This window comes from Solea senegalensis, linkage group LG8 (genome assembly GCF_019176455.1).
Source record: "Solea senegalensis isolate Sse05_10M linkage group LG8, IFAPA_SoseM_1, whole genome shotgun sequence".
Lineage (NCBI taxonomy): Eukaryota > Metazoa > Chordata > Actinopteri > Pleuronectiformes > Soleidae > Solea > Solea senegalensis.
This window is the reverse complement of record NC_058028.1, coordinates 12,675,982-12,695,635: the sequence shown is the minus strand read 5'-3', so window position 1 is coordinate 12,695,635 and position 19,654 is coordinate 12,675,982. Positions and strand designations below refer to the sequence as shown.

General features: G+C 42.4%; 1 protein-coding gene across 1 annotated transcript; it reads right to left on the bottom strand.

The window, feature by feature from the left end:
• Nucleotides 1-28: 28 nt before the first annotated feature.
• On the bottom strand, nt 29-13,488 carry oafa (OAF homolog a (Drosophila)). Its single transcript, XM_044032409.1, has 4 exons — nt 12,715-13,488; nt 2,651-2,785; nt 2,385-2,565; nt 29-1,706 (listed from the first exon to the last, which is right to left on the bottom strand). The coding sequence occupies exons 1-4, from the start codon at nt 12,955-12,957 to the stop codon at nt 1,432-1,434; spliced, it is 834 nt and encodes a 277-aa protein (XP_043888344.1). The 5' UTR covers nt 12,958-13,488; the 3' UTR covers nt 29-1,431.
• Between the last annotated feature and the right edge of the window lie 6,166 nt (nt 13,489-19,654).

Genomic DNA, 19,654 nt, shown 5'->3' with positions numbered 1-19,654 from the left:
TTCCAAAAATAAATATGTACATTGCGTATGCAGTGCAAGGAAATACTTTATTGAAACAATTACTGTAAAACAACTCATAAACGGTACATCTCTCTCTTTTTACAGCATACTCAGAATTCTTTCATAGAAAAAATACGTTCAACAACTTTAACTACAATTACATAGCAAATATAAATCAGTGGAAATGTTAAGGCACTTGTTCACCAGAAAAGGCTGCACTGACAAATGTTCCCTCTGAGAAACAGACAGAGTGAATTTTGGTCCCATGGGTTTAAAGAAGTGCTTCTGAATTACACCGGTTATGATCAGGGATTTGAGATGTATGAACATTAATCTTGACATTAACAGACAAAACCAGAGCGAGGCATTTGGATTAAAAAAAACAAAAAAAAATGGAACACTTTCCAACCACAAGATGGCAGTATAGACTATTAAAAGTAGTTTTAGTGAAGCCTAAACCACAGACAGTAAAAGATTTTCTTCTTTATTTACAGTCTATGATCCACACTGTAGAGACTGTTTCTAAAAACTGAAACTTTACACCCTTCTTCTAACTGTTTTAACTTTGGTTTACTTGATACTTACAAATGATAATTAAAGTGATGGGCATGATGGTGTCCTATTGAGTACAACGTGCAGCTTTACGTTTTGAAAGGAAGTAAAATGACATATGGAGTCTAATATCCAGTCTTTCAACAGTACATGTTTAAATATGTCTCGTTACTACAAGGACCTGTGGTTTGAGCATGTGAATTTAAGAACATATTTATTCAAATATAAGAGAAAAATTAGGTTATTTTAAAACAGAATTATACAAAATAGTCCTCCATAATTTCACTTTGCAACCAAAATAAATAAAGCCAGCATTGGATAAACCTTTTTCTTTGACAGCCATCACACAATATTATAAAGAGGCATTTAGCTGGCCACCATCCAACTTTTCCTTCATCAGGATGGAAGATGATGTGTGTGTGTGTACCCCCGTTTAATCAGTGTGGGACTCTACTGATGTTTAATGGACTAGAAATGCGCTGTCCAGTTCTCAGAGGTTACTGTTGGTCTCCTGCTCCAATCATTTCTCAAAAAAAAAAAAAAAAAAAGGCACACAAGTGACAGTCCCTTGTCAAAGTCACAATTTGGCTGACAAGTACATGTCATTTTCTCCCCAGAAAAGGCTTGAAGTTAGAGAGACCTCTTATATCAGTGAGCTGCATCGCTCTGTCCTTTAAGATTTTGGTCTCATTTGTAACCTGAATTTGTTTCTGTTTCAGCGCGGACATCTGGATCTCACCACTCTCCACCTGAGACAGCTTCACTCGTAATCATATGAACTGAGGTCCAGTGTTACTGCGTTTACTTTGGAGAGGCAATGGCTTGATGGGGGCAAAAAACAACTGCATTTTCTCTTTTCTTAACCACCCAGAACAAATGCTAGGTCTCCTCATCCCATAGACAGAGCTGTTTCTGGGGAACATAGTAGGTAAAATGATAGCCCTTGCTGCAGCTCTTTATGCCGCACTTGTAGGTAGAGCCTTTTCCAGTGGTGTCCCGGCTGCGACAATACTTCAACAGACACGGGTACCACTCCAGACGCAGGCTGTATGTGCAGAGACAGGGTTGCCACAAGTCTTTAGTAGAATGACAAGCCTGAAAATTAGGCATCTCCGTTGTTTGGGGCAGGACCTCAAATATGGAGCCATCCACCCCTAAACACAAGCAAGACACAGGCATTATTCTCAGACCTTGTGGTATTAAAAACAAAAGCATGCTGTCATACATTTGCATGCATCGTTCTTTCAGTGATTTCATTCAATTAAATGCCACATTGAACTCAAGAGGGAAAACAAAGTGGTGGCAAAGAGGGAAGATGGTGCAGTGAAAGGGGAGCTTTGTTATGCAAAGGAGACACAACTGCGAATCCCTCTGCAGACAGCGGTGCGGAGCTTGTTTAATGCAAAAAAAGGGCTTGGTGAACCATGACGATCGACATTGTTCCCTCTATAACAGTGCTGTCAGTGTACAAAAGTGCTGTCATATGGATTCTCCTCAGCAGGGACAACTTAGACAGTATTAAGATACTGGATCCCACTGAATTCCACAAAAGGCCATCTACAAAAAGAAAAAAAAAAGCTAACTAAATATAAAGCACTGTTTTTAATATCGGGAATTATGAGGATAGCACACTAGCTTACACACAGTTAAGAGAAATAAAAAAAGATTTAGGTAAAAGTGGGAAACCATAGACACAAAGAGAGTATAAATAGTAATATTGTCATATCACAAAAAAAGAGTGCTGGAGACAGTGGTGATGGTACCGTGGACATTTTGCTCAGACTACCAACAGAATTAATGCTAGTTCCAATAATAAATAATGGACTACTGACCTTTGTCTAGCCAGTGTTTGACATCCGCCTCCCTGGTGTAAACGGCCTCCCGGGCCTCGCTGCACATGTTGTGGATGTGAGAGCTGAGATGCAAAGCCCGACTCAGATTAACAGCCACACTCATCGTCAGCTGCTCCAAACCTCTCCGCTCCTCTGCCAAGCGAATGGCCTGCGGATTTTTCTGTGAGGACGGCAACAGATAATAATCAAACAAACCCTCAGGTGTTCTGAGCAACGCAATATAACAAACGTACGCCACGTCGTACCTGTCTGAGACGGGCCATAGACTCGCTCGGTATGATCTCATTGCGGCTGAGTCGAGAGATGAAGCACAGCGCCTGGTACTGGTTCTGTCCTCTCTCCAGCTCGCCCAGAATCAAGGCTCGAAATATCTTCACCTCCTGCAAGACATGAGGGATGAGAAGTGACACAATAAACACAATTGCCAGAAGACACTGAAGTGGTGCAATAGGCGAGGTTGTAATAACTTACAGTTTATATGTGCAGACTCCTACAGATTCAAACAAACACTCTTTCCATTTCAGTACTTAGTGTTGCAGTTTTCCAGACAGTCAAAGTAATTCACTATGGGGAGTTCAAAGACCATTCAAACCATCTGCTTAAAGTATAGAGGGGTTTATGTTCACCGTATCCGTTGTCTCGTCCGAGAGTTTGTTGATACTTGGTACTGTCTGTGAGTCTGTGCTATGTTGCCTCAGTCATGCTCTGGTTACTTTTACTGTCAAATTAAAAGGTCACATGCTTTTCTGTTTTTTTTTTTTTTTGGGGACTTATCAAGTGAGTCCAGTATTGCTGTAAAAGTCTGACACATTTTACCACACTGTTTTTATGTGGAACTGTGGAAGTAGGGGGAAAAAAGTGATAGTGGAGAATTCACACAAAAAGAGAAGAAAATGTTGTTGCTGTTGGCAAACACTCATGGTCTGGCTCCAAATGCAGGGCCATAAAGATTTCTGAGAGAGGGCCTGCAAAGCATGATGGGAAGCTCAAACCTGTCTCCCCCCCCCGTTCCTTAGTGGACAGGCACTCATAGTGCCGACTTCCAAACACCCCTCCTCCGCTTTTCACACACCCGTCTGAAGCAAACGTGGCTTCAGAGGAGTCGCAGTTCCAACCATGCAGATAAACGGCCTAGAGATAACTCCTCAAGCTCATCTGCCCCACGTCCCGAAGTGCATGTACACATACACACTGTAGTTCCGGAAAGACCACTTTGTACGTTCACTGGTTCCTCATGAAGAACCACTTCAATCTGTGAAACGAGTTTCTGGCAGGCGTACAACACAAGCTTGGATGTTTCACAAGAATTCATGCAAAGCTATGTGACATTTGGAAAGCAAATTACTGGGCAAATATTGACGCATCAGTTTAATAAGAAGTCATATTTGTTCCCCCTCACAGATCTCTGCAAACTCTAAAAGTTAAATATCAATAACTCAGATGTTGGTGGGTACACTGTGTTAATAATCCACACAGATGTTTTCTTACAGACAGAACAAAGTCTCAATGATTAAAAAGAATGTCAGGACTCAAAGAGGCGTGAATACTTCACAGTGAACAGAGACGTGCGAGATTGCCATTTCCCCTCAAGTGTAGGAAGACACGGAGCCTATGGCTTCAAGACCTCCCATATTGCAGACACATGGCGCTTCACTGGAACACTGTGTACATGTGAGTAGGCAGGGAGAGCAGGAGAGAGAGAAGGGGGAAGGCATTCGTTTCAGCCACATGGATTTGCCCCAGGGCCGTCTGGGTAATTACAGAGAAGAAGGGTATAACTCCACCAACCCTGCTTCTTTGGAACTTGGTTAATACTAAAGTGTGGACTCTAAGATCTCCTCCTCGTGTGTCCAGATTAATGATCATCTACAGCTCCTGCCTTGTCTCTTTAATTAGGGGAAAAGGGCGAAAGGAGGGCACTCGTGCCGACTGTGGCAGCATTTACTGATGCAATTAAAACTGATGTCATATATTCTATACACAATATAAGGAATAAGCTTCCTGCAGAGTCAATGAGAACGTCATGTTTGTATGATGGCATAAAGCTATAGTCTAAATTTGATTGATAAAAATGGCAAAGAAAACAGTGTCGACAGCCTGACAGTTTAAGGCCCAGCTGAGATAATAATACACATGGTTTGTGCCAGCAAATTAAAAACAATGACATCACCCTCCACATCTCCATCCAGACAGAAGCTGCTGGATCCAACAGTTTGTTTGGACAAGACTCACTCGTGCCTGCCTGAAAACACAGCACTGGCACATGCACACGTGGGACTCTTGTGTGCAGACGCTCTGTGAATGTACGACAAACAAAAGAGCGGCGAAAAGAACAAAATGTGCAGCGGTGTGAATTCAGAGGGGACTTTACACCTGTTGTTGTGACCAGTGGCAGCCACCAAATAAAACTGGGGTTTATGAAAACAGTTGATGACGACACAGTTGACTGATAAAAAAAAAAAAAAGGGCAGATGTGCGACTTTCACGGACATCGGCGTCATTGTTAGTGTGGAAACTTTGATTTTTACAAAATAAGCAATGTAGAAAACAGTTTGGAATCCTCAGTTCAATCCTCGATTACATTCGTATTTGACAAGTGCTTGATAATGTGACAGGGACATTGTACTGTTGTAGCGGGAAACCTGCTCCCTCTGTGCTATGACTAGCGAGGCTTCTTCTCCCACATTACCACAAGGCAATGTTGGCAATGACGGTGATGCCACTTTGGGACATTACAGGCATGTGGACCTACCAGAGGTGGAATCTGAAATTTTGAGCCACCACAAAGTAAAAGGAGTCCTATATTAGGAAAGTGTGTCAACCCATAAAAGTGCATTTCCATATCAAATGAAAGGGTTGCAGACTAACATTTAGGGAAAATCATCAGTTATGGACTTTACAAATTAAAAGAGTGACATTCCCCCCCCCCTTCTTGAAAGAGACTTGTAATACCATAATCAAAGGACAGGGTAGCCTTTAGTTTTTCCCCTCCAGAGCCGTGTAAATGTCAGCACAGCTATAAATAATCCACACAAGCATAGATTCCTCAGCATTGCTCCTTGACACCATGGACTTGGTCTGTTGCAGACAAACTACCACTGGCCAACAGCCAAACACAAGTCTGCATTCATGCAACCCGACTTGTGGGTCATACTAAGACCTGTTAAACAGGAGATCGGTGGGGGCCCGTTTCATTTTGTGGCTACGTTTGGTGGGCCCGATTATTTAGGAGGTGCACAAAAGCCTATTCAAATACTGAAAGGGTGCCATTTACAGAGAACATTTGCAGTCACTGTAGTTTACAGGCTCTGAAAATCAGCGCTGTGTGACGGACGTTTACTGAAAGGAGGAAAATGAAGGTGTTTTTCTACGACGGTTCTGCAGCTCAGAGCAAAACACAGGGAGGCATTTAAATCTCACTTGGTATTTCATATAAACTGTGTCACACTTGCATGGATATGTCCTTTTGAACCCTCTCTCTCACTCACACAAACACACGTGCGCATGCACACACACACATAGCAGTGACTTCCTTCCTGTTTTCCAATCCCCTCTAAAGACCCTGTCTGTTGATAAGGCTGATATCTAGTTGGAGAGGAGCGGTGGTCAGTCACGCTCTAATGAGTCATTTAGGCTCACTGTGGGTCAGTGTCAGTATGTGGGCTGATCGGACAAGAAATGTCAGACATGTTTATAAAATTGAACTAAAAACTAGGCTTTTCCTCACGTTTAAGGCCCTTTACTCTTTGACAGTTACCGAGCCTGCCAGCCAAGGAACATTAAATCTAACATAAAAGCTCAAAGAGCCAGCATTAACCTTTAAGCGGATCCATTTGGCTTTTATTTGTGGCAACATCAGCGATGAAAGAACGTATTGACTTTTACGACTCTCCGTCCACTGAAATGGCTCCGTCTCCCTTTTAAAAACACAACATATGGATTTACTACGTGTGCATGAGCCTGGTCAAAAAAGCACAGGTATTAAAGAAGCAGGGATTAAAGAACACGTTAGGAAAGAAAGGGAGAGAGTGAGAGACTAACACACACACACACACACACAAAAGGAGCAAGATAAAAGCTGCTGTGCTGAGAAATGCTTGACTTGAAGCTAATTACAGAGGCTCCAAAGGCAGGAATGTGGAGTCACATTTGGGGCTGGTCACACCTGGCTGTCCACAGAGGGAACCAATTAGTAAACAGTGGCAGTGAGTGGACAATGAAAACACAGGAAACCACAGAGAGAAGAGATTCCCCCCTTTGCGGTGTTTCTTGTTAACAATGGAAGGTTACTACACCAACAACCTAAACAACTAACTCTGAAACGCAGCCATTACAACGTCGCCTAAAATGTACATTTTAAACAAGTCTGTGCAAAAAAAATAAAATGTGCAAGGCACAAACGGTTTACACAGAATATGGTTACAATTATCTCAAGAAACCAAACTGTTTATGGAGACTCTGCGTGCAGGAAATGAGACAGTCCAACAGTAAGTGTTAACAGGGAAGGAAATTAGGCAGATAGATAAGGAATAAACAACAGAGACAGCCTGAAGCTTTTCTCCCAAAGCTTTCATATCTTAATGTAGGGCTCACACCAAGCACTCTTTTATGGCAAGGTATTTAGATAAATGATTGATGGGTTAATGGCCTAAAAAAGGCTGTGGTTTTTTTTTAAGCAGATATTTGAATAATGTCAAATTCTAACAAGATTGAACATAACACTTCAATCCAATTCACACTGTTTTACACATTAAAAACCTTAGTTCTATCTAGGGTTGCAAAAAATATTAATTATTTCCAATACATTCACATTATAAGTTCCCAATCTCATGGAAAGTTTCTGGAAAGTGACCAGGAATATTCCAGCCCTTTGCAACCCTAGTTCCCTCTAAATATTACTATTAGTAATGTGACAAGAAAACAGGTGGTGTGATACATTTCAAAAGGTGCTCGCATGTCAAAGTAATCGAGGTGAAGTCATAAAGTAAAAAAGAAAAGCAGCCACGGGAGTGACAAAAGGGCATTTCAGGACACTGCGTGGAGAGCAGAGCAGAAAATCTGGCAGAGTAAACCCTTTGTTGCCAAGTGTGATCCTAAAACCTCCGAGGTAGTTAGAAACGATCACAAATATGCACACTGCAAGCCACACAGCTACACTCACTCAACTGGTCCCTGACCACTGAGAAAAACATGTAAGGGTGAATCACAACTGTCCCACTCCTATGTCATCGTTTCCCTGCACAGATGTGGGAACTTTTCTTTATTTATCAGCAACGTTACAGATGAACATCTGAGCTGCTGCTGGTGGGAGGAGAATAAAGACCTTGAGAGGCACAACAAGGCCAAAAAGAAGCTCTTCTTCTTCTTCCTCCATGGGATTCAGGGAAACTATTTCCAGGTATAAATGAAAATGTATGCATTTAAATCCAAAAGATCCAAGTAACACGATAAGAAAATAGTAACATACAGAGGCGATGCACTTAGAAAGAGCAGTTCCTCTAAAGCACAGATTTTGTTTTACTACATGGTGACTTTTTAGTGGAGTGTCTCTCCCCCACACAAAGCGGGATCACAGCACGACAAGGGAATCTGAGTAGGAGTCGAGTTCCTCTGAGGCCCCGCTCAACACAAACAGCAGCTTGAATATCTGGATATTTATTGTGGTAAAAGTTTTTTTTAAACAAAGAAGAAAAAAGGCCAATTTTGAGTTGCCTCACATGGATGAGTTCACTGACTGCTGGTGACTTGCAGATGACTCACTGTGACCTTTCCCAGTAGGAAGGACTCATGTGCCCCTATGATGTGCCCCCCTGTAACAACAACGCTTCCTGGAACAGGTGACACTTACCTGTAAAAAAAAAAAAACTTTTACAAGTTTGTGCAAGTGACAAAGTGGAGTGGTGAGAGACAAGGTGTGGCAGCCAAAAGCAAGGCATAAATTGAGGTGATTGCACGGACTTGCATCCGACATACAGTCCCTACAACCAGGAAAACAACTGGCAGTTGTTCCATTTGGCAAACACGGGCAGTTTCCATCAAACAAATAAAGTAACTGAACTAAATGATTTGCCAGCAAACCTCTCCCACGGAGGACTTGGCCTTAAGCCACGGTGACAAAATCCTTTTCAACAATTTTAAAGAGTGATAAAATATGTTAATTCTGACGGAGGAAAAAATGGGTCACAGATACGGTGCATCCCAAAGAGAGGACCAAACAGACTAAACCACCTCTCTTGTCCTCCTCCTCACATTCCACCTTTGATATGGCACATAAGGGTGTGTGTGAAGAAACTCCAGCTCCTTCTGACAGCTCGCTTATTGTGGAGCGTCTCCATGAAGCCACAGTACTTTGAAGACAACACACAGTACATAATACGCTCGAGTGTGAACTGGCCCGAGGCCCTGCGACTGAAACACAAACTGGTTTATAAAGCAGACATGGGAGCAATGAGAATTAATAATATGGACGGCTGACCTCATGCTCCTTCACACTGTGGTGCCACTGTTTACAAAACCCAGGCCCTTTCTCCATCATGACAGTGTGAGATAGTGCGAGTGTCGAGTGACTTCCCAACATCTGTTGCTCCCTTGACCCAAGCACAGCAAGAAGCCACTCCATGCCATGAATACACTGTTGGAGTTTCCAGCAAATGATCTCATGATGTTTATGTTGTATTACATAACTAATAAAAATGTGTCATGTGGTCAGCAACAAAGCCGCTGGCTGACGTGGCTAAAGACAAGAAGATCTAGACTGAGGTGACCACCTGTGCTCTTGGATGTTTTGCAACATGTACATGGCCAGTTGCATCCCAGAATTGAGACTTCCAGTGTGTTATCTCTGTGAAGCCGCCTGTGAAGTCTCTCACATTCCTACATTGATCAAACCCACTAGTTGGAAATGAGAGTAAGACACAGGGAAAACAAACTGATTAGCTTCTCTGACAAGGTTCCCACATGTGGGAACAGCCTCTCAGATGTGGGAGATGTTTCCCTTTGGATGAATCTCTGAGACGAGGTTCATGTTTATGTTGCTTTGGATGAGTTAAGACGATAAATTGTTGTTGTTGTCGTCGTCACTGCTGAGGGAAATAAGTGGATCTGCACTAAAACTGGTGGCAGATAAATAACTTTCAGTTGAAGTCTAAAACAACACATCTGGATCCAGATTTGTCCCGCGTTGCACAACTGCACGATTGCCACGCAGCATGTTATCGGAATATGTCAAAACTCCAGACAGACTGCTCCAATTTCTTATGACCACGAGTGTACTCAGCTGTAAATGTTCCACAATGATGCCAGATAAAAAGCTCTTACAAAAAAGGAAGGATATTTTTGGCATTATTGATCAATATCTTGTCATTACCCTCAGTATAATTACATTAAGTGATCTGAGAGTGTTCTTCTGCCACGGTCTAATTAACCCTGACACAGTTTCTTTAAGAACCAAAACATTTTTACATCATCAAAGAGATCACAAGCATTTTGGTGTGTAGTTATGTTGAATATCCATGTGCAGTTACACTGTTGCACGCTTGTTGCATCAATTTCAACCTGGTGATGGTGCATCACCTTACAACAGGGTGAACGGCACCGCGGTCAAAGCCTGAGCTGGTCTGTGACATCAGTTTTAGGGTTCAAGCCACAAAAACAACAACAACATTCTACTTTACAGCATAATAATACAATTTAATTATATTTGTATAAAATGGAATATCATTGGCTACTGTACCTGGTTGGAAAATACCATTTTTATTAATATTAAGCAGTATATTTTATGGGAAACACTGCTACAATTCTGCACCTATTTGCTCCTTTTACTAACCCTGGGTCATCTTTCATGAATGAAACCATTGCGTCAGCTGAGGACAAAGAGCTGGGATCCTAAAATATTAGTAACGTCCTGTGGAAGAAACTTTAACCTGTCGCCTGCAAACCCTTTTAGAGAGTAAGGAGTGGATGATTAACCCATCTTTCTCTTTTTGACTTTTAGTGGGTTGAAATTAAAATGACAAGCGATTATGCATGTTGATATTTACTAAACATGTGCTGAGGTGTAAAGAGCGGAACCACATTATCTTTTCCGTGTGTCTACTTTGGTAGATAGGGAGCAAACGTAACCCTCCCGGAAACACAGCGCAGCAACTTCTCACAGGGATTCATTGCTTTGATAAGGCTGACTAAACTAACTTCTCCCATTTAGCAGAACACTCTACCAGTGTCTAATGATTATAACATTTGCCGTTCCGTCTTTGCCACGTATTCACAAAGAACTTAAGAGCAAGAAGCTGACTGTCTCATGATCGTTTATATAGCCCTCCTTTGGAAATGATCCTGGTCATGATCATAGCCACGAGAGAGAGAGAAAAAAAAAACAACCTCCAGACACAAAAGTGCAGTTCTAGTATGGAAGTACAGTACATAGGCACCTTTGGCTGTGTACTTCATTAGAACTCTCAAGTGTTCAACATCCCTGTTAAAACACTCTTCTTCCCACATGAGTACATCTGGACTGTATATTCATGGCAGCTGGAAGTGACAGCTCATCCAACTTTCCATAAATCCTGGAGATACTGCACAAGAGCGGAATAGAAACCACATGCAGGAGAAATGAGGGGAGCAGCGAGACGCAAGCAAGACACACACACAAGGGGGTGGAGGCGTGGGGGGGCGATCGGAGGTTGACATACAACTGGAACAGATAAATCACGGAAAAGTAAAGTGATCTAAGGGGTTCTGTTGACTTTAATCAAGTAAACAAAGCCATATGTGCAGGGGATAGCGGTGGGGTCCCTTACACAACCCAAGCAAAGGCCCCCCCCCCCACCCACCCCGGACCCATGGAGTAGATCAATGCATCTCTTTTTAGTGGCGCGTCACTAATGATTGGGGGTGACAGTCTCTTCTCTTCCAACTTTAAATTAGCTGTTTTGGTTAGTGAACCAGACGTGCAGATCAAAAAGGTCAGACATGCCCACTTAATCCGGGCAAATCTCCCCCTTCACATCTCGCTAGCCTGTCAGCTTCTGTGTGACAGCAAGCATCACAGACACATGCCTTTGCTCTGTGACCCCCCCCTCCTCATCCTCACTCTCAAGAGTTGTACTTTTCCCCTCAACGACTGACATTTTATTGTCATTTTATTGAGTAGTAATTGTTTAAAGTGAAAGAGAAACAAAAAAAGAGGAATCACAAATGCACTTGTGGCTGAGGAGGGTCACCCGATCAGCTTGTCTACTTTTAGAAGAATGCTAAATATGGCCGCTGATAATCAGCTCTGGGCTGGACCCATGATCAGCAGTCGTCCACAGGCTGCTGGGGTCTGAGGGCAACCACATCTGAGGAGCTGCAGCTGTCTTGACCTCTGCCAGACTCATGGCAGAGATGGAAAAAGATCAATGGAACTCAAGTTCCACTAGAGGATTTGGGCTCTTGGGCTCTTTAAACCATCACATTTGTGACACTGCAGCAATTTGGTAAAAAAAAAACAAAAAATAAAAAAACAAGGGTGTGTTATAGGTGATTGGTGATTGAGTTAAGTTCTGGACTTCATGAGGTAATCCCAAAACAATTGTATAGAAGGTGTAGAATGGACCTGACTTAATGGTTTCTGATCATGTGAAACACAAACAAACACACTATTTGATCACATGTTGACCAACTGCTTTAAAATGAATGTTTGGGCACTTCTGTAGAGGTGTCTCCAATGTCAACATAGCTTAGGGTTCAGTTTAAATTTAACAGAATTTGATGCATTTAATTGAGTCAAAGTTCTGGTTTTCACGAGGTCATGGCATAAAAATGTATAGGTGTAGAATGGACCTTAAATTGGATGTAGACATCTCTCATAAATGACTGTAAGGCTGTCAACCTTACATTTTTGGACATGACTTAATGGTTTCTGGTCATGTGAAACACAAACAAACGCTTATTTGATCACAATTTGACCAACTGAAAACGTGTGGGTCCTTAGGTAGAAGTGTCTCCGATGTCCAAACAAGAACATGTCTTTGGCTTTAACAGAATTTGCCGAATTTAATTGATTTAAATGTAGGATTTCTTTACATGTCTACGATTTTAGTCGTGGTGCATTCACGAACCACTTAGGGGCTCAGGAATTGGGTTTGGAGACCATGGTGGACTCATGAAGTTCTGGTTCAGCCCATTCATATTTCCAAAGAGAATTTGAGACGCTGAAAGAGCAACTTTAAAATATCACAACACAACTCGTCATATATCATTCCTGTGACAATGCGCGTCCCCTACAGGCGCAGCAAACGCGTTGTGTTTAAGTGCAGCCACCTCTCACCTGTTTGAAGTCCGCCACAAAAGTAATAAGAGTCCCGTCTCCTTGTTTGAATTCGAGTGAAATCGAGTCTCTCTCGCTGTCCGCCTCCAACACCTCCTCGGTCACGAGTCCATCAACGAGCCGGACCCGGACCCGCAGCTCCGAGGCTCGGAGTCCCACAGCGAGCACCACCAGCACCAAGACCAGGACGCACACATGGGTCAGTATCCGAACTGAAGCCGCACACATGCAACTCGCCAACATCCCCGAACACGCAGAACTGAGCCCGACAGAGAAAAACCAAGTGGAATCCGAAATCCGAATCCGACTGCATTCATATCCTTCGACTGTTCTCTCGGGTTCAACGCAAAGTTTGTTCCTTCATATTCACTGCGGGGTCGTTGGATCCGACTTCACAGGACGCGCTTCCATTTGGTCCCCCTCTGTGCGCAAAGCACTTTCCAGAATCACAAGCGCGGTCATGGAAATCAAGACGACAGTCCTTCCTTTGCCTAAAAGACAAATCTGTGCTCCTCACTCGTCCAGTTTAAGTCTTTATCTGCGGTGATAAGATCGTGCGCAATCACTTTCCCCCGGACCGCAGCTTACACACCGACGACCGCACGTTGCTTCTCACTCTGCTTTGTGTTGATATTCTCGTCTTTTTTCTTTTTTCTCCTCTCGCTGCAATTCATGCAATCCCGTCACTTCCTATCCGTCGGTATCCCACAGTCCGCCTGGCCTCCTAACTTTTCTGGTGAGTGTGTGTGTGAGTGTGTGAGTGAGTGAGTGTAGTGATGGTAGTAAACTCTTAAAGCTATACCACCCTCTGAAAACTTTGCCCATCCCCCTAAAGGCCTCATGAGATCCCTCTGCACTCCAGCGAGAAGGCTGCTCCACTAATACCCCCAACAATCACAACAAAGGTTGGTGTTAGGATTTGTAAATCACTGCTCTCTGGCTGCTGAACTTGTCATGTAGGGATAAATAAAATACATGGGTTATAACCTGCAGCTGCTGGTGAGCGTCCAACTAGACGCCATAGCAATTACCTCTGCAAACAAACTATTTATACATTTTTTCAACGCCGTTGTTTCCCCAGTTTTACAAAATGTTATTACAAATGCATGTCACAGTCAGACAACTGTACAATGGATTCACACAATGCTGATTAAGCCCGTCAGCTTAATGGAATTAGAACACTTTACAAGAGGCGAGCAACACTTTATGAGTTGAGCAAGCAAAACATGAACCACAAAATCAAAATTCACTAAATGCAAACAAAATATTCTTTTAATCATTCAAAAATACGTTGTTTGAAAATACACTTTTTGTTTACAATGATTAGTTCTTAGCGCCGTGTTTTTTTGTTCGCAATTCTGACCAGGGGCGGGCCTTAGGAAGCTGTACGCAGTAGCCAATCAGCAGGCATCTTCCTAAGGCCAGCCCATGGTCAGAATTGCCAGAGAGTCATTTATTTGATATCACCTTTATTTCACCAGGTAATACATCTTACATTTATCAGATCGAGATCTCCTTTAAAAAGGGTGACCTGGCCGTGAGGTCAGGAGTAGCACATGTCGTACTTAATATCACAAATACAAGAAACATCAATCACAAACAATTAAATTAAAGTAAAACAGTGGTTTAAAAGTGCAAAGGAGTTGCCAGTGAAAGAGCAGGGAGTTGTGCGTCATTTTGGATGGAGCGAAAAGCTTCAAATGAAATTAGTTTTGTCTGTTCAGTCTGGGGAGCGTTCCAAGCAGCAAAACTGAACGCCACTTTTCCCCAGTGCAGTCCCAACATGTGGAGCAGTCACTGGACCGTAAGGCGTATGGTGGCTTATAGTCCTTTGCAGAGAGATGCATAAATGGGAGGAAACTAAACCAAGACGGGCCTTGTAAATCAGAATCAGCCACAACACAAGGCACAGTGATGGACAGAATCTAAAGACTGCAGACATCTGGCTGACGCACTCGTACACAGGACGTCACCATAATCAATCAAAGGTAAGAAGGTCGGCGATGCAAGAAGTTCCCGACCTCTGAGGGAGAAGCAAGATTAAAAAGAATTTTGCAAATGGATGTGTTTCCTTTTCCTGTACCATATAATAAAATAAAATCTTACGTATATATTTGGATGCTGAAACATGTGAAAATAAACACTCCACCACCTGCAGCATAATGTGTGTTTTATTAATTGTCACCTCTTTAACGACCAAACTGAAAAAAAAGCCTGTAACATAACACGATCTGAAGGTTTTGTGCCGCAGTGTATCAGCATTTCACGCTGATGTGAACCAATATATGCAAGTATTTTGTCCTGGCTGACACAATCGATCAATAACGGCCAACTTTAAAGCAACATCCTGTTGTTTTTCAGTAGTTTCTCTGACAGTTCGTGTTGCGTTACCACCCCGCTGAAATAAATCTATCAAATAATGATCACTTTCAAAGACATATTGATTCACAGGCTCCAGATGAAAGAGGTAAAAAATCCAGGGCGCTCCCTTATTTCCCTGCTGTACAGTGTGTGATTTAATTTTACGACGTCCTTAAGGTGAAGCTTGTCAAGCCTGAGGCGAGAGCTGCCAAACAAAGAGACGCTGCCTATCTGCAGGAAGATCTCAGAGCCACATTAGACGATACATTATCACTGTGTGTTGTCCTAAAGGGATGGTGACATCCAGTTACTGTGCGTTATCTCTATCCAACTAACGCACTGCATTGTGGGTGGGCTGAGCCCGACGAGCTGGTAACCCCAAATGAGGCTGCACTTGAGTGCTGCTAAGACCGAGAGGTGGTCGCTTCAGTGAAGGGGAAAACAAACAGAGAGGCCATAAAGCAGAGCAAACAGGCTGGACCCAGATAGACTGGGGGAGTGGAGGTCAGGCAAACACACCTCTTTTGTCATGGAGTCCTCGAGGCTCCTTCAGCTACATCTTTAGTTGGACGGTCTAAGCTGCAGGACACATTTAGTGGCTAAAAAGTGAGGTGACGGGGTGCATGAATGTCACCAGGTAAAATCTCACTAAACCATGTCTAACGACTCCTACACTGTATACGCTTTTCTATAATCCAAGGCTGGCTTTGTGCACTTGGCTCACCGTCGTGCTGTGTCTGTACAAACGTTAAGTCCAAAGTGCAGTCACTCTGTGCGGCTGTTTGCCTGCAGAGATAAAGGCAGGAGACGAGGACACGGCAGCGCTCAGTGGGCGTTTAACCAGCAACCCTGTTCACCTGCAGTAAGCGCAGACACGTGGAGAAGTGCTTGTCCACCTCACTCGCCTTTAAAAAACAAACAAGAAGACACAAAAGAGAAACAGCTAGACAGAAATGAACACTTTAAAGTTTATATATGTTGGTCATATAAAATGAATCTCCATGCTTTTAATTCCCTTATTTACTGTACTTTATTCTACCTTTGAAGCGATTACTTCCACCGCAGTATTCTCTCGCGTGTTCCACTTGAAATGGAAAGAAGGTTGTTTTCATTCCTTAAGATAAAACCTATGAAATAGACACCAGCTTTGTTTTGTTTTTGTTTTTTTCCAGAAAGTCTCCTGCAAACTCTGTATGGATGATTTTTCCATCTGAACAACACAGCTGCAAACAGTGTTTTACCTAAACACACATATCATATTGGCTTCCTGTGGCAGTGGATTTGAATTAGAAACACATTCAGTCACTCTTTAGTAATACTATGTATATAATATATATATATATATATGTATATGTGAATGATGACGAATTACAGGCCCTTTACTATGTTTCCATTTCAACATCTGAGTAATTGTTTGGATAAAAAAGGGGAAGATCACAGAGGAGGTTCATGGTTGTTGTAGAGGAGGACACGAGGACACAACGGAGGGGACAAGATGGACACTAAATGGAGAAGCTGAAAGAAGAAGAACTTAAGTTGGTAATCTGAAAAATATGATATCAGACATCTGATACTGAAGGAGTCAAACTATAAAACAGCAAAACAAAAATATGGGATTAAATGCATGACACGGTTGTGAAATAATCCTCCATGACTTCAAATACTCTCAGCTCTCCACCTCCACTTAGGAAAGCGAGGTATTTCCAGCCTTTGATGAGGGACAATTGTGCTTATTTGTATGGTATTTAGCTTTGACTACGGTCCAGTTCAGTCATGTGTGTGTGTGTGAGTGTGTGTGTGTGTGTTTGACTTGCGCACACTTAACTGGAAATGGTTGTTTTTTTTTGTGCCACCCAGACAGGACTTTGCACCATAACAGCATAATAAAAGCATGGAACCAACTCTTCTTTTAAATCCACACAGTAGCGTAGATTAAAGAGTGAAAAATCGATCACACAGTAATACCCTTAATGCTCCCCGTATGGCTGTAAGAGTTCACTCCTTTACACAAAGCATTCAGGAGTAATCAGAACACCTCCATTTACGTCTGCGTCTCTGCAGACTGAGGAGAGGCAGTGGTGGAAAGAAAGGCTTTTGTGATTGATCTGTGGCGGATCTCTCCTCCACACGGATGCCAGAAGTGTTTGTGTGTCGCTCGTGTGTGTGTGTGTGTGTGTGTGTGTGTGTGTGTGAACAGTATTTATATAAGGATTTTGCAGTAGATGAAATCAAGCTGCTCTGCAGTCCTCTGATGATATTTCCATGTCTTTGTAGTCCCTTCTTTTCTTCCCTCTGCTTAAATGCTCTGTTGACAGTGTGTCGGGGCAGCAGCCAGGCGCTCGGTGATCTCCCTGCTTTAGGCTGACTGAAGGTATCCCCTTACATATACTGTACTGTCTGTGGGACTCTCTGCTGGAAGGAACACAGGCTCACATGGAGGGAAAGAAAGTAGAGAGCTTTTTCTGGAAACGTCGGCGTGCTTTACACCACGTCGGGAAGAAAAGGAAGAATAATACGAGGAAGACTCACACATATGAAATTACAAAGAATGCATTAGTCATTACTGAAAGGAGAAAGAGAGTTTAAAGGAAATATTTACTCAGTATAGTATTGGAATGTGTGTTTTGGCTACCTTACCGTTTCATGCTACTTGATTAGTTTACCACCTTACTGTCAGTTCTTATCGGTTCCTTTAGACCAGGGGTGTCAAACTCAATTCCTGTGTCCAAGCTGAGGGCCTGATGAGACAGATATATTGTCCATTTCCATGTGCCTGTTTTCCTCTGCTGTATTTCAGTAGAACAGCACTTACAGGCCTCTTGTCACATGTATCTTCTCTTTTTTAATAATTGTCTGTACTTTCATTTTTACTAGATTTCTAAAGCTAAAAGAGAGGGAGCCACATACAAATGAGGGGCTGAGGTAAGTTGATTGGTGTGGTACTGATCAGTGAGTCAGTGAAGAAAGACATATTATCTTGTGGGCCTAATATAATTGCATGGTGGGCCAGATGTGGCCCGCGGGCCTTGAGTTTGACACCTGTGCTTTAGACTATAGATGTGAACGTCTTGCAAAATAACTGCCATAGGTTTAACCTCCAGGTAAAACTTTATGGAAAAGTTCAAATTAGCCTGATTAGTTGTCAGTGTAAGTCATCAAATAACTGACTTGAACAAGAGTAAAACCTACACGTTTGACTTGTTCTGTCAACATTATGAACAACCTTTTACTTCAGACACACAAGTGTTACTTCCAATACTGAATATTTCCTTTACCTTACAGAGAAAAGCGCAACACCCGTACAGATACTTCCACATCTCACACAATAACTACCACGACTAAATACTTCCATGGAAAGTCCCATAGCATTAATGACGGAAAGAAAGAAAGAAAAAAAGAAAGAAAGAAAGAGAGAGAGAGAGAGAGAGTGGGAGCAACAAAGAAGAGAAAAGAGTTCTTTTGAGTCATGAAAACAAATAAACATGTTTGGGCCTATAGCTCAGAGCATTAAAGCCCACAGTGAGAAGGTTTTCTGGCAGAGGCCCAGCAGCAGCAGATGAAAGACAATCCCACTTTAAACACAGTCCCCTATATCATTTACCTTTTCCTGAATGTGGCAGGACAAAGCTGTAATGAACTAATAGCTGAGGCAGACCGACTTCTTACTACAAAATATTTTCACAAACACTGGAAAGCGTCTGCTGCACGGTGTAATTACAGAGTATTAGAGGTCTGTCCCAGTCGGCCCGTGTGTGTATCAGGTAAACCTCCAGCCAATACTTTCACAAACAGAAACACATCCAAGCTCAAAGACGTTCAGGTTTTAGGAGCCACTTCATTGTTGTTGATTAAATGTTTCTGAGTTCAGATTCTTCAGCAGTGCTCCCTTCATCAGATGTTAGTGATTTAAATCCTGTTTGTAAGGAAACACAAGACTCACAAAACATCTGTGCGGGATTTGGGAGCATTTCCTTGCCTGGTTAATTAATCCAAAGTCTCGGGCTGCTGGGGTTAAGGCAGAAATGACTACATTTTTAACAATGTTGCTGTGAATTATTTCGACGTTCATGTGTCACCTACAGTTAAGTTCACATGCTTTAAACTGCAGTTGATGATGTTACTCTACACACACTCCGCAGATCTCACCATACAGTGGTTTTTTTTTTTTTAATCAAAAACAATGCACAATACTCGCCCACATGGAAGCAGTGATGTTATTCAACGTTGTCTGATGTCACTATTTTCCAGAAGTCATCTGTGACGTCCAAAATAATCATTTGTTTGACTTACTTAATCACAGGGTTGGTGGGAATTTTCACAAAGTACACTAGTTTGGCTAACCCCTTTGCTGAATCAGCTCTGCTGTGGGCTGCGAGGGACACAATGGGAACCAAACCTATGTGCCAAAATAAACTGAGGACAAAACTCAGACAAAACTGAAGCCTAAACTTTTGGATACTGAGTATTTTCTTGTATGCAAAACAGTTACTGTCAGTTCCAAGTTGCATTAGCACAATTTCACTGCTTTCAGTTCACTCTCACAGCTCAACATGTCATAGTTAATCACAATAAGCAACTG

Coding starts and splice junctions, on each gene's coding strand:
- oafa (XM_044032409.1), bottom strand. CDS start 12,957: ATGTTGGCGAGTTGCATGTGTGCGGCTTCAGTTCGGATACTGACCCAT. Junction 2,566..2,650: donor CTATGGCCCGTCTCAGACAG/GTACGACGTGGC, acceptor CCGTCCTCACAG/AAAAATCCGCAGGCCATTCG. Junction 1,707..2,384: donor CAAACACTGGCTAGACAAAG/GTCAGTAGTCCA, acceptor GCTTGTGTTTAG/GGGTGGATGGCTCCATATTT.